Source organism: Oncorhynchus kisutch, linkage group LG1, assembly GCF_002021735.2.
Source record: "Oncorhynchus kisutch isolate 150728-3 linkage group LG1, Okis_V2, whole genome shotgun sequence".
Classification (NCBI taxonomy): domain Eukaryota; kingdom Metazoa; phylum Chordata; class Actinopteri; order Salmoniformes; family Salmonidae; genus Oncorhynchus; species Oncorhynchus kisutch.
Genome location: NC_034174.2, coordinates 45,859,274 through 45,873,013, shown reverse-complemented (window position 1 = coordinate 45,873,013; position 13,740 = coordinate 45,859,274). Strand labels below are relative to the sequence as shown.

Below are 13,740 nucleotides of genomic sequence, written 5' to 3'. Positions count from 1 at the left end.
ATCAGAAGACAACTTAAATTTTCTATTTTTTTTACGTAAAATAAAATGTACGTAAAAAAATTGAACATTGTTTTGAAAGTTTAAGCTCATTTAATGCATTTCTACACAATAAAAAAAATAAATGCCATTTGGATTACATAAAAAATAGCTATTATCACCTTGGCTGCTGCAGGTTCATTCACCTCAGATCTACAAACAAAAACGAAAATATGAAAAATGATTCACACTGACATTTAGCATCAGCGTTGAAATGAAAACATATTATATTTTTAGAACTGTATTGGTAGCATTTTAATGTAGGCCAATAGATAAGACAGGCCATGTGGAGATGTTCATATTGAGTTTTAAGTTCCTAACTTGTTTGATATGATTAGTACACATTTTGTCAGAGGACCTCAAATGGGCCCCTGCCCCAAGTTTGGGAACAACTGTCCGAACTTCTCGGTCTCCTCTGCGTGCTTTGCAGCCTGCCTCGGCGTCACTACTGTCTCTCTCAGTAAAGCAAAGTTAGAGCGTATTTTTGCACCTGCTGAGGTCGGCTCCGTTTAACCTTAGCTTCTTACTTCATCCTTCTAACTGGCTAATACTAGCCAGAGTCCTTCAAAGTTACTGCAATAGAAGTCTCTGCCGGCAGATAGCAACTTGACGGATAGTGCCTTTAGAAAGTGTTCGCACCCTTAGACTTTTTCCACATTCTGTTCTTACTCCGGTCGCCATATTGAGCTGCAGCACCCCCGTTTCAAGATTCCACACGTTCGTAGAGGCAGATCAAGAATACAAGCTTTGATCTACGCTGGGAGCAATATTTCGATGTTGACCCGTAATTTATTTTCATTTTGTGCAAAATATATTTTCCACATTTTGATGTTACTATAATTTATTTTGTCATTTTTTAAACCTAGGTGTCCTATGTAGTCATGGCCATACTTGGCATCCCCTTTGGGAACGTACTGTAGTGAAGGGTTTAGGAATTCAACTTTAGGTTCCCCCAAACATTTTACGGCCCACAATATTTGCAGTAGGTGAACTCCATCGGTGTCCTTATCTAGCAGCTCACAATCACATGTTTAGCGTGTCAATAACCTACCATCAGAACATTCCATCCGTTGTCTTGGGCCCGCATATCAGGAAATTTACTCCGGAGTCTCGACGTTCCCGTCAGTTGTGTGATGTTTACTACTGCATCAAGGTTATGCCAAGCAGGTCTTTACTGGATGTGTTTACGTTCTTTTGTAAGATGCAGCATAGCCTGGTGATGACCCAATAATAAAATACTTCCAGGACACAATGAATCAACAACTTAAAAGTGAATGTTTTAACACCTAATGAAACATGAGTTTTGACAATTAGGCTTTTATTGTTTTACTATGCTTACAGAACACTGCAACCCCCCCCCCCCCCCCAAAAAAAATCTACATACAATAGCATTTACACCCACACGCACCCAACATCAACATACACGCTTTCACACGCACTTACACTCTTCAATGTAAACAATGCAGGCTGAGAGAGTGATTAAAAAAGCAAAGTAGTCAGCCATCCACTGTTCCTCCCTCTTCAGCACAGGGCTCGGTCAACCATTTTCTTTTCTCTCCCTCTCAGTGCACAGCGGGGAGACCAAAGAGGAACAGAAACTGTAAATCTTTAGGGATCAATGGAAAAACTGCTGTCCTGTCGGGCCATTTGACCAACCATCTCACACACACTGCAGGTGTTGGGAGGTCAGGATACCCATTCATCCAATCCTCACTGTCATAGCAACAACACCCTCAACGTCCTTAAAATGTACTGTCTGAAATGTTATATTCTTTGAAGTTATGCGATAGGAAGAGGGGGTAGAGAGAGAAGTAGAGGGAGAGAAGTTAGTGTGAGAGAAGAAAGAAACGCCAAGAATTAGTGTGACATGTTATTTTCCCATGATCCTCTGCGGTAGAGGAATAAGACCTTGTTTCACTTCCCTTGTATGGGTCAGGATGGAAAATTGATCGTCCGTTACTTAGCAACACTTTCTGGCATCATTCACGACCCTGTCCGTCGTTACATTACCTCTTAGCGCGTACAAAGTACAAGGCGTTGGTTTTAGGGTAGTACTTCACGTTCTGCTTCTTGTCCATCAAGCCCCCGAAAATTATGAGCTCACCCCTCCCTTGGACCACTGTGTGGAGGCTCGTCTCGGGGGGACCCGTGACGGCGGCGGGGGTTCCGTTACCGTAAACCCTCCAGGAGACAAGACCGTCCCCTTTGGCTCGGGACACATCCAGTACATACATCTGCATGGGCTTGCAGTTGAGCGACTGGTACAGGGGCTTGCCCACGTTCAGGCTCTGGGGTGGGTGATGGCCAAGCCGCCGTGCGATGGGCGGGATGGTGTGTCCGTCAGCGGCAACCTGTGGTGGGCTGGAGGATGAGGGGGAGGTTCCAGCTGAAGCCCCGCCTCCCCCGCTTCCACTTACTCCTGTAGCAGCCCCTTGAGACAATGGATTTGAGGACGATGGCATGGATGAAGAGGACGGGTTTTTGACAGCCTCCAGGCCCCGTCTCAGGGCAGCAGGGGACACCGCCCCCGGTGGAGTGAGTGGGGAGCCAGGAGCAGGGGGAGGTGTGTGCACTCCATTAGTGCTGAGTACCTCAGCAGAAAGGGGGTGGGTGGCAGAAAGGGTAGATTCCCAGCCGTAGTCCGACGAGACAGGGGGGTGAGAGGGCGGGGAGGCAGCCTGGGCAGGGCTGGTCCTGGGAGAGGGGGACGAGCCATCGAGTAGTGGATGGAGGGATGGAAGAGGCGGGCTTTCAGGACCCTGGGAGGGGGATGGCTGCTGAGAGGAGGAGCCGGGGCTACCCTCTCTGGCACCCCCTCTGGCCGAGGGACGGGGTCTCAGTGTGCCCCAGCGGCCATTCACACAGGGGGCTTCCTCAGCGGCCCCCAGTACGACCCCGGCGGCTCCGCTCCTCACAGGGGAATAGGAGCGCAGGGAAGGGGGCTCCGTGCCCAAGGGAGCGGGAGAGGCACTGATGGGTGAGGGCCGAGAGTTCAGGCTGGGGCTGAGGGGCGCACGGCCAGACGGAGCCTGGGAGAACACCACCACACACTGCCCAACCTGGAGAGAGATAGAAAACAATGAAAGGAGGTTGAGTTGAAAGAATAAATCCCATACACAACATCCCAACAGTGTTCACTGCTGTGAGACCAAGGCAGGATCCAACATTTACTATGGCCCGGGGCCAGTATGTGTCAGGCCAGTGGATCTCATCAGTCATTGGCTGGACCGGGTCAGTAATTTCCCAGCGCATTTTGGTGTTCCATTTCGACATTTACCTGCTACGTCGCAGTCTTCCATTGAAGACCACATGTGAAAAAGTACATCTATTTGTATGAGCAATATGATAGCCCGTTCATTCAACAACACTCCTCGAGAGCCACAACTTCTTGTGCAGTAAAAGAGTTGATGCAGTCCAGAGTGAAATGAAGCACTCGTCAATCCACTCGCTGAGCTTATTTATTTTAGGGAAAGTGATTTACAAACCAGCAACAGGCTGGCTAGTGGCTACTGTTGACAGTCTGCAAGAAGAATGCTACAAAAATACAAGTATCATTCCTCTTGGCTAGCCTAGAGCAATGTCTCTATTGAAAAGCAGTTGTCTAATGGGTAACCTTCCATTTGCAGATGCAAAACTCTTCTTAATACTTTAGGAAGAAAATGCACTATGCAGAAGTCGCCATTTCCTGGTTGTTAAAATTAGAATAGTTTGCTTAATTTCAGTTAATGTGACAAAACAAGCAAGTACAGTGGAAAGCAGTGGTCACCAACCAGTTGATCGTGACCGACTGGTCGATCTCCTAGGCATTCCTAGTTGATCGCCAAATATTTCGGTAAAAAAACAATGATAAAGCCTTGGGTTCCTCATTTATTTTTTGGGGCTCGCGCTGTTGGCGGTAGGTGCACCTGATTTAACTGCCCTGCGTGCCGGGTAGTCGACGTGTTCCCATTTAGAACCATAGCATATTTCTAATAAGTACAACCTCTGCCTTCCAGACGGGCCCCGGGGAAGCAAATCAAGTGCACTATAGGCCTACGACTGGCCAATCGGATGGCTCAGATTACTGTGCTGTAGTAACGTAGCAGGCGTAAAAGAAAGTTGATGTTGTGAGATTTCAGATCTTTTAAAACCATGACTAGAGTGTCAACAAATACAGCAAAGAGCTGCTGTTTTTATGAGTGAGTTCATGTTTAAGTTTTTACTCAGCACTCAACACTTTCTATTCAACACTTTTATAAGCCATAAAATGCATGTTCTCCCGACTTCCACCCGTGCTACAACCAGCACTGCAGCTGCAATGAATTAGTAGGAAAGTGTATTGATAGGCTTGCATTGTTATTATTAGCGGCTTGGATCTTTTTTTATTTTTTTATATCGAGGAATATTTCAATTTCTCTGGTCATAGGTGTAACAACATGAATTTGTGCACGAGGCAGAAAATGCAGTGCGTGTTTCCCCATCAGCCGGCGTCCCTTTTTGGTCAGTGTCAGTGGAGGAAAGGGAGAGCTGGGGGACGTTGAGAGGCGGACCCAGTCTGCTGCCCTCTCCCTCCGCTGAGACTGACCATCAGATGCAGGCTGAAAAAAACTAAGCAAATTATTTAAATGTATGCTCACTCAGCTGTACCTCACAAGTAATACAACAACTGATCTATTACCGGTGTGATCATATAGCTCAAATGTTGAAATATAAAAATTAAATGGTCTGAGAAGAACAACAATGCATTGGAGGGGTGATAATGTTTTGGGCTTATAACCTACGCACAAATCTCATTACTACAGTACTGTTTTTAATAGGTGACTGTTGCATAAGCTTATGTTTTTTAAGTCATGTCCCAAAATATTTTTACGGTTGATCTCGGCTTACATTTTGACTCAAAAATTAAAGGTTGGTGACCACTGGTGTAGAAAATCATTGTACCATCAAAACCGCTGTAAAATATATTTACCATAACCAAAAATATTGTATTTTCAGCTGTTAGAAACTGGTGTACAAAACCAAAAGACGCAAAATGAAACTTAGACTTGCTTTCAACGACAGACCTATAACCACACATTTCTATGTGAATTTGGTTGGTAGCCCATAAAGTTACAAATTGCAGATTTAAAAGGAAAATACCACTCAAAAACTATCTTTTGGTATTTGTTTAATTTGTCCACTGTTGATATAATCCCAAAATGTTTTGCATGTCAGCAATCAAGTTTTGAAGAACTCTATTTTCAATGTTTTATATCTTGAAAACTTGATTGCTAGCATGCAAAACATTTTGGGATTTCAAAGAAGAGAATAATGTCCTACATTGCTAAATTATATTCCACAGCCTTTTAATATATACCATAACGTAGCATTTTATTAGCTGAAAATATAGAAAGAAAGCATGTCAACCCAGGCCCTGCAGTACCATAATATATTTATAAACTACCCCATATCTGGGACAGTATAAATTCTATTCGGGCCAGTACATTTCTGACCAACATTTTCTTTTTTAAAGAACATCAACAAACAAAACAGAAAACACCATACAATGTTATACATGCAGCTCCAGCCCATAAAAACTAAATTCCCAAATAAAAATACAGGTAATGTTAAGATTTGGTCAAGCCTTCCACCCATCCCGTAACCAACTTCTCAAATAGCAGAGGCAGTCAAAAAGAAACACCAAAGGGTGAAGGAAAGAGAGAAGTAAGGTCACCCTACCAGTTGGTCCCTTACGGCTTAAGATTCCCTGCCAAAGCCTGCACTGTGGATGGCCTCGCCCTATTACATTTTAGTGTTGTGGATTCCAAATTAACAATATTCTGGAAAACATTCATCCAGTAAAATTCAAGAGCCAGCCCTGATTCCAACATAACTGCAAAAAACTAAGCATTTGCCTTAAGTGTCAAAGATGAGTCGTCATTCAACAGGTGCAGGCAAGGATCTGGGATAACATTTACCCTCATCAATCTTGACAGCGGCAAGCATATAGCACTCCATAAATGTGTGTATAAAAAAGGGGTAGGGAATGTATTGAGAGCCACACATACCCTGCAGGCGGGGTGGCACCACAGCTCTGGGGCTCCATGGTCATCGTTCTCAACCCTCAACTGCTGCCACGTCCAGGGTGGGGCACCCATGTGGAGGAGCCAGGCATCCTTCAGCAGCTAGCAGGGACATGAGAGAGGGGGGGAGCAGAGTCACAACCAGCAAAACATCCGCAGAAACCGTTCAACTAGCATAACACCGGCAGGCAGAGTTGCCTGTCCACGGAAAACAGTGCAGACTCCCATTCGAGAACACAGGCACTCACCGCATTAGGGCCTCCACAGCCTCCCAGAATAAGTAGAGTCTCGTTGCCAACCACAATCTGTGAGAGAGGAGAATATACATTTAAAACAGAGAACCACTGACACAAGCCACAAAAAATGTGACGGGCATTCTCTATTTAACAAAAAAACAGATACAGACATTTACAAAAGAATCCGAAATACTGCATGATGGAGGTACAGAAGGGAGAAGGTGGGCGGTGAAAGTGTCATCCTGACCTGAGACTGGCCTCCTCGTGGGTGGGGGGACGGGCCAGAGATGGTTGGCTTGGACCAGGACCACTGCTCCAGATCCAGAACCCACACCTCGTTACTCCTGATCAGGGACCAGTGGAGAGCAGGGAGACACGGTGAGACAAAACACACACAGTGACAGATTCACACACACACACACAACTTTCAACACTGCAAAACAACTAAACCAGATGGTTTTTGAAATGAAATGATTTCCTTTCAAGACATTCACACTACAACCTTCCTACATTGTTTCCTAACACCACAACGGTTTTAATTCCAAGTGTTTGAACTGATGTCAGGTTGTGCAATTGTAGCGTCCGGTTTGGCACAGTATGGTAAGAATTAGCAGAAAACTCAAGGTGAAAGCTCCTCAAAGTAGTGACATACATTTGGCGTGCCCCTAGTGACCCTCCAAACACCACCATGGTGCTCCCTATGACAGAGGAAGAGTGACCGGCCATGGGCGGGGGACCGTGGGTCGTCACGATGCAGTTCCACCTGAGAGGGTATAGAAGAGTATGGGGTTAGTTAGATAGGAGGGGGAAAGTGGTAAAACACCAAGCACTGATGGCTAGGTAAGGCTACAGATATAGATATGGGGATAATGGGCCTTAAGAGCTTCTACACAGACAGACTTCTCATGCGTAATAACACACTGACTATCCACCTGTATTGAGAGAGTGAATTGTAGACAACGTGATAAAGCCACTCATTGGCTTCAAAGGGGCTAATTAATCTACCGAGTCTAGGTTCGCCTCTACCTCTCACCAGTTTTTGGAAGGGGAGTATGTGTGGATCTCGTCAAAGAATCTCTCTGGCTGATGCAGTGGGTAGGGGCTGGGGCGAGTCCATCCACCAAATAGCACCAGCAGGTCTTTGTACATCACCAGGGTAGCCCCCGCTTTAGGAGACGGATAGGAGCCTGTGTGGGCAAAAGGAGAAATGAAAGAGCCATACATTTTCTATGTCATACATACATGGGTTAGAAGTCGAGTTAAAAAAAATCCACAAAAAAAAACAACATTTTAGATTAGTTTGTTTCGATCATGTGTAAAGCACACTGACATCAAAAAACATTTTTTTCCCCCTCCTTCACTTCCCTTGTAATAAATAGATACAACAGGCAGCATCCACCCCAGGGGCTTAGGAGTGCTTACCTGAGGTCAAATCAAACCACATTTTATTTGACACATGCTTCGTAAACAACAGGTTTAGACTAACAGTGAAATGCTTACTTACGGGTCCTTACCCCAACAATTAAGAGAGGAAAATACTGACAAATAATAACACGAGGAATAAATACACAATGAGTCACGATAACTTGGCTATATACAGTTTGTCCGTACCGAGTCGATGTGCAGGGGAACGAGGTAATTGAGGTTGATGTACAGTGGGGCAAAAAGGTATTTAGTCAGCCACCAATTGTGCAAGTTCTCCCACTTAAAAAGATGAGAGAGGCCTGTAATTTTCATCATAGGTACACTTCAACTATGACAGACAAAATGAGGGAAAAAAATCCAGAAAAATCACATTGTAGGATTTTTTATGAATTTATTTGCAAATTATGGTGGAAAATAAGTATTTGGTCACCTATAAACAAGCAAGATTTCTGGCTCCCACAGACCTGTAACTTATTCTTTAAGAGGCTCCTCTGTCCTCCACTCGTTACCTGTATTAATGGCACCTGTTTGAACTTGTTATCAGTATAAAAGACACCTGTCCACAACCTCAAACAGTCACACTCCAAACTCCACTATGGCCAAGACCAAAGAGCTGTCAAAGGACACCAGAAACAAAATTGTAGACCTGCACCAGGCTGGGAAGACTGAATCTGCAATAGGTAAGCAGCTTGGTTTGAAGAAATCAACTGTGGGAGCAATTCTTAGGAAATGGAAGACATACAAGACCACTGATAATCTCCCTCGATCTGGGGCTCCACGCAAGATCTCACCCCGTGGGGTCAAAATGATCACAAGAACAGTGAGCAAAAATCCCAGAACCACACGGGGGGACCTAGTGAATGACCTGCAACAAAGTAACAAACCCTACCATCAGCAAGGGCATTGAAGATGAAACGTGGCTGGGTCTTTCAGCATGACAATGATCCCAAACACACTGCCCGGGTAACGAAGGAGTGGCTTCGTATGAAGCATTTCAAGGTCCTGGAGTGGCCTAGCCAGTCTCCAGATCTCAACCCCATAGAAAATCTTTGGAGGGGGTTGAAAGTCTGTGTTGCCCAGCAACAGCCCCAAAACATCACTGCTCTAGAGGAGATCTGCATGGAGGAATGGGCCAAAATACCAGCAACAGTGTGTGGAAAACCTTGTGAAGACTTACAAAAAACGTTTGACCTCTGTCATTGCCAACAAAGGATATATAACAAAGTATTGAGATAAGTATTTGGTCAATAACAAAAGTTTATTGTCCACCATAATTTGCAAATAAATTCATAAAAATCCTACAGTGTGATTTTCTGGATTTTTTCCCTCATTTTGTCTGTCATAGTTGAAGTGTACCTATGATGAAAAGTACAGGCCTCTCTCATCTTTTTAAGTGGGAGAACTTGCACAATTGGTGGCTGACTAAATACTTTTTTGCCCCACTGTATATATAGTGTATTTGGAAAGTATTCAGACCCCTTGACTTTTTCCACATTTTGTTACGTTACAGCCTTATTCTAAAATGGATTAAATCAATCTAAACACAATACCCCATAATGACAAAGCAAAAACCTTTCACCCCTCCCCCCTCAAATATCACATTTACTTAAGTATTCAGACCCATTACTCAGTACTTTGTTGAAGCACCTTTGGCAGCGATTACAGCCTTGAGTCTTAGGTTTGATGCTACAAGCTTGGCACATGTATTTGGGGAACTTCTCCCATTTTTCTCTGCAGATCCTCTCAAGCTCTGTCAGGTTGGATGGGGAGCGTTGCTGCACAGCTATTTTCAGGTCTCTCCAGAGATGTTAGATCGGGTTCAAGTCTGGGCTCTGGCTGGGCCACTTAAAGACATTCCAAGACTTGTCCCGAAGCCACTCCTGCGTTGCCTTGGCTGTGTGCTGAGGGTTGTTGTCCTATTGGAAGGTGAACCTTCGTCCCTGTCTGAGGTCCTGAGCAGGTTTTCATCAAGAATATCTGTACTTTTCTCCATTCATCTTTCCCTCAATTCTGACTAGTCTCCCAGTCCCTGTTGCTGAAAAACATCCCCACAGCATGATGCTGCCACCACCATGCTTCACCGTAGGGATGGTGCCAGGTTTCCCCCAGACGTGACGCTTGGCATTCAGGCCAAAGAGTTCAATCGTGCTTTCATCAGACCAGAGAATCTTGTTTCTCATTGTCAGAGTCCTTTAGGTGCCTTTTGGCAAACTCCAAGCGGGCTGTCATGTGCCTTTTACTGAGGAGTGGCTTCCATCTGGCTATGCTACCATAAAGGCCTGATTGGTGGAGTGCTGCAGAAACGGTTGTCCTTTTGGAAGGTTCTCCACTTGAAACTTAACTTGGGGTGGCAGGGTAGCCTAGTGGTTAGAGTGTTGGACTAGTAACCGGAAGGTTGCAAGTTCAAACCCCCCAGCTGTACAAATCTGTCGTTCTGCCCCTGAACAGGCAGTTAACCCACTGTTCCTAGGCCGTCATTGAAAATAAGAATTTGTTCTTCACTGACTTGCCTAGTTAAATAAAAGGTAAGAAAAAAAAACATGTAGGTATTACAGACTGGGTCAGGGAGAGGCATAAAGCATAAATACCAACAGATACAGCAACAGACATAGTGAGCTGAAAAGGACGTTGAGTGTGTACCTGAAGCTAAAGGGCGGATCCACTCCTTACTGTTGAGGTCAAGTCTCCACAGGTCATTGAAGGCAGCATTGCAGCTACTCTGAGTGCAGCCCCCAAACACATACATGGACTGGTTGGAGTCATAGTAGCATGCACCTGCAACACACACATACATGGTTTGAGTAAGAACTAGTTACACCTTCAACACCATGTCCCTGATACTTCTTTTTGAAAAAGCACAGCCTAGAGTTGATTATCCAGCTTATACCATGGCCATTCAACTAAATTCCACAAAGCCGTGGTGTATACTGACTGTGTGAGAAGCGTTGAGTGATGGGTGTTCCAGGATATGGGTATGTACGACTCTCCCATTGGATGTAGCCATCCTGGACGGCCCGCAGAAAACCATGGTAACACTGATATGCAACACCTGGGGGGGGGGGGGGGGGGGATTGGAGATGAAGTGAGTGACTCCTACGGTTTTCTGTGAACTCATAACCACAATAAAAGCAACATAATAGGTAACACGTTAGTATCTTGTAACTTGTTGTTTCGGGTTGACTCCCAACTGAAAATGGGTCAAAGGTTACTGAAAATGGGATAAAGGTTACTTGCCCTTTTGTAAGGAAATAACCACTAGGGTGTCTCAAAATGTAGCATCGTGGCATGCTATTGCCTACTTTGGTTAAGTGTGGTTGTGGCGTCGTCAGAAGAGAGATATACCTTTGATGAGGCGGTACCACTGTTTACACACCAGTGCAGCGGTCTTGTGCTCCTGGTAAGGTGAAAGGAAGGACAGGATGTATTCTAGGACTTCCTCTGGTAGCTCCACCATTGTCCTCTCGCCCTCAACTAAGCCCTCTAGGTCCCTCTCTCTTCTGTTGGTCCCCATCTTCTCTTCTTCCTCCTGTGCCAATCCAACAGGCCCTGCTCCATCTTCCTCTGTATCCATGGCAACAAAGTATCCATCCTCACTGTCTGAGGAGCGGGACATTCTTTCTTTCTGTAGACAAAGATGGGAGAAGTCACTAAAATGGTGAGCCTAAAGACTCAAACAAGAATTGTAACTTCCATCAATTCCAACACGTCACGTGTTTTCAGGGTAGCATTCATCAATGACAACAAGGTGGAAATACACATGGCTAATTTAGCTAGCCACTATACAAGGCAAAACAGAGTAAGTTAACTATCTAACTAACTATATAATGTTTTGAGCAGCGAACGTAACGGTAACTGGTCTAGATGGTTAACGGTAGCTAACAAACGTTCTTGGATAATTGATAGCTCATTTCTAGCTAGGAGTTTAGCTGGTCGTATAAAATTAAACACATTTCATTGCCAGGTAGTGCTATGCTAAATTCATGTAACTTGTTTGCCTGATAACTAGTTCACCAAAGTGGTAAGGTAGGTGGCACAATACAGTTAGCTGCATTATGTTAGCGTTCACCGATGTGCGCATCCATCCTGGCCCGCCCTTGATAATTAGAATTCCAGTCTATGGTAGGGCATCACATCTGTTAAAACTATGTGGCAAATCATGGACATTTTGCTACCTATCCGTGGAAACTATGATGGTTACACATTTCCTGGATCTCGAGATAGTTGGCTAGCTAGTGGGTTACGTTACTAGCTAGCTATATAGCTAGCTAATGTTTGCAGTCAGAAACTAGTGTTTTCTGCCCTATTTCGGTCAGGTTTTCAGGGGCAATATTTCCCTTCCAACCAAAACTCCAACAGCTATATTCACCGTAATTCTGCACGAATTATTTTGCTGGTTTTCTATCTTTAGACGTCGCTCTTCTCATTCCCTTTATCAGCTTCTGCAGTAAATCGCCATACTCCAAGCATTCGCCATCTTCCTCAGTGGCAGCGTCCTTCGCAACGCGGGAGCGCGCACGTAAATCGTGAACGGAGGAAGTAGAAACAAAAGCGGTGGTGAAGAGAATTGTTAAAAAATAGGTATAGGCCCATTGTACTAAAATACCATGACAACCAAACAAAACATATGACTTCAAATGCCTTTATTGTATTGATACCAATGTATTGATATACACCAAGCTATTATACAACAATCTGATTGAGGACTACAGGAAACGGGGGGCAGCCGGTATCCCATCGACAGGGCTGCAGTGGATAGGGTCGAGATCTTCAAGTTCCTCTGTGTCCACATCACTAAGGACTTAACAACACACCAGCACAGTTTGTGAAAAGGGCTCAACAGCGCCTTTTCTCCCTCAGGAGGCTGAAGAGATTTGACATAGCCCCTCAGATCCTCAAGAACTTCTACAGATGCACCATTGAGAGTGGTGTCTGAGGAAGGCCCGGAAAATTGCCAAAGACCATGCCACCCCAGACATGGACTGTTCTCGCCACTACCGTCTGGCAAGCGGTACCAGAACATCAGGTCTCAGACCAACAGGCTCCGAGACAGTTTCTATCTCCAAGCAGTAAGACTGCTGAACAGCTATTTCCATGGCTGCCCACCCTCACCAACGGACTATCTACACTAACTCTATGCACACTCACAGGTCTCTTTCCACATACTCACACACACTTACATTGACACTCTCCTACACATACACACATATTGACACCCCCCCCCCCCCCCCCCCCCCACACACACACACACACTATCACACATGCACACACAAATTCACCATATACACTGCTGCTACTATTTATTACTCTCCTGCTGCCTAGTCACTTTTATCCTGCTGCCCAGTCACTTTTATCCTGCTGCCCAGTCACTGTTACCCCTGCCTATATTTACATAGCTATCTCAACTACCACCATATCCCTGGCACATTGCTATGGTACTTAAGTACTGACCTTGTATATAGTGTAAAATCTTGTTTTACTTATTGTGTTTTTATTTTATCTGACCTTGTATTGATTACGTGCTCGTTTGAAGATTATATTATGGATGTTTCTATTTCTTTACCTTTAATATGGAACACTGCATTGTTGAGGAAGAATAGCTTGTAAGTAAGCATTTCGCTGTACTGTTTACACCTGTTCCATCCGGTTCAAGTGAAAAATCAACTTTTATTTGATTTGATGTAGCTGAACACAGAAGAGAACGGACACGGGCTATGTCTATTTCTGCACCTGGATGAAGTTTAGACCAAGTTGGCATACCTAAACTAAAGGTCACTTACAATAACAAAGTTGGGACAAACTAAGTCATATGGAGAGATACGACCTGTAAACGTATAGCTACAATAACCTGTACAACATATAGGTAATCCAATACTCAAATCATTCAATATTGAATTAGACCACACTTCCAGGTCAGGAATCAATGCGCGTTCCCGATGAACATGTGCAAGGTCGATACAGTAGAGGTCGCTGTTGATTCTGTCTTTTTTTGTTTTTGACTGCTT

At 44.6% G+C, this 13,740-nt stretch overlaps 1 protein-coding gene across 1 annotated transcript; it reads right to left on the bottom strand.

The window, feature by feature from the left end:
- Nucleotides 1–1,717: 1,717 nt before the first annotated feature.
- Nucleotides 1,718–12,271, bottom strand: fbxo42 (F-box protein 42). The gene is made up of 10 exons (XM_031834177.1): nucleotides 12,105–12,271; nucleotides 11,081–11,360; nucleotides 10,671–10,787; nucleotides 10,379–10,513; nucleotides 7,347–7,500; nucleotides 6,966–7,076; nucleotides 6,561–6,657; nucleotides 6,326–6,382; nucleotides 6,063–6,179; nucleotides 1,718–3,095 (listed from the first exon to the last, which is right to left on the bottom strand). Exons 2-10 carry the CDS (start codon nucleotides 11,349–11,351, stop codon nucleotides 2,043–2,045), a joined length of 2,112 nt encoding a protein of 703 aa, XP_031690037.1. The 5' UTR covers nucleotides 11,352–11,360; nucleotides 12,105–12,271; the 3' UTR covers nucleotides 1,718–2,042.
- Nucleotides 12,272–13,740: the final 1,469 nt, after the last annotated feature.

What these genes read in the sequence shown, in the direction of transcription:
- fbxo42 (XM_031834177.1), bottom strand. Translation starts at nt 11,351, where the DNA reads ATGTCCCGCTCCTCAGACAGTGAGGATGGATACTTTGTTGCCATGGAT. An exon ending in TACTCCCCTTCCAAAAACTG is followed by an intron (nt 7,077 to 7,346) that starts GTGAGAGGTAGA and finishes ATACCCTCTCAG; the next exon opens with GTGGAACTGCATCGTGACGA. An exon ending in TCACTAGGGGCACGCCAAAT is followed by an intron (nt 6,658 to 6,965) that starts GTATGTCACTAC and finishes GTCCCTGATCAG; the next exon opens with GAGTAACGAGGTGTGGGTTC.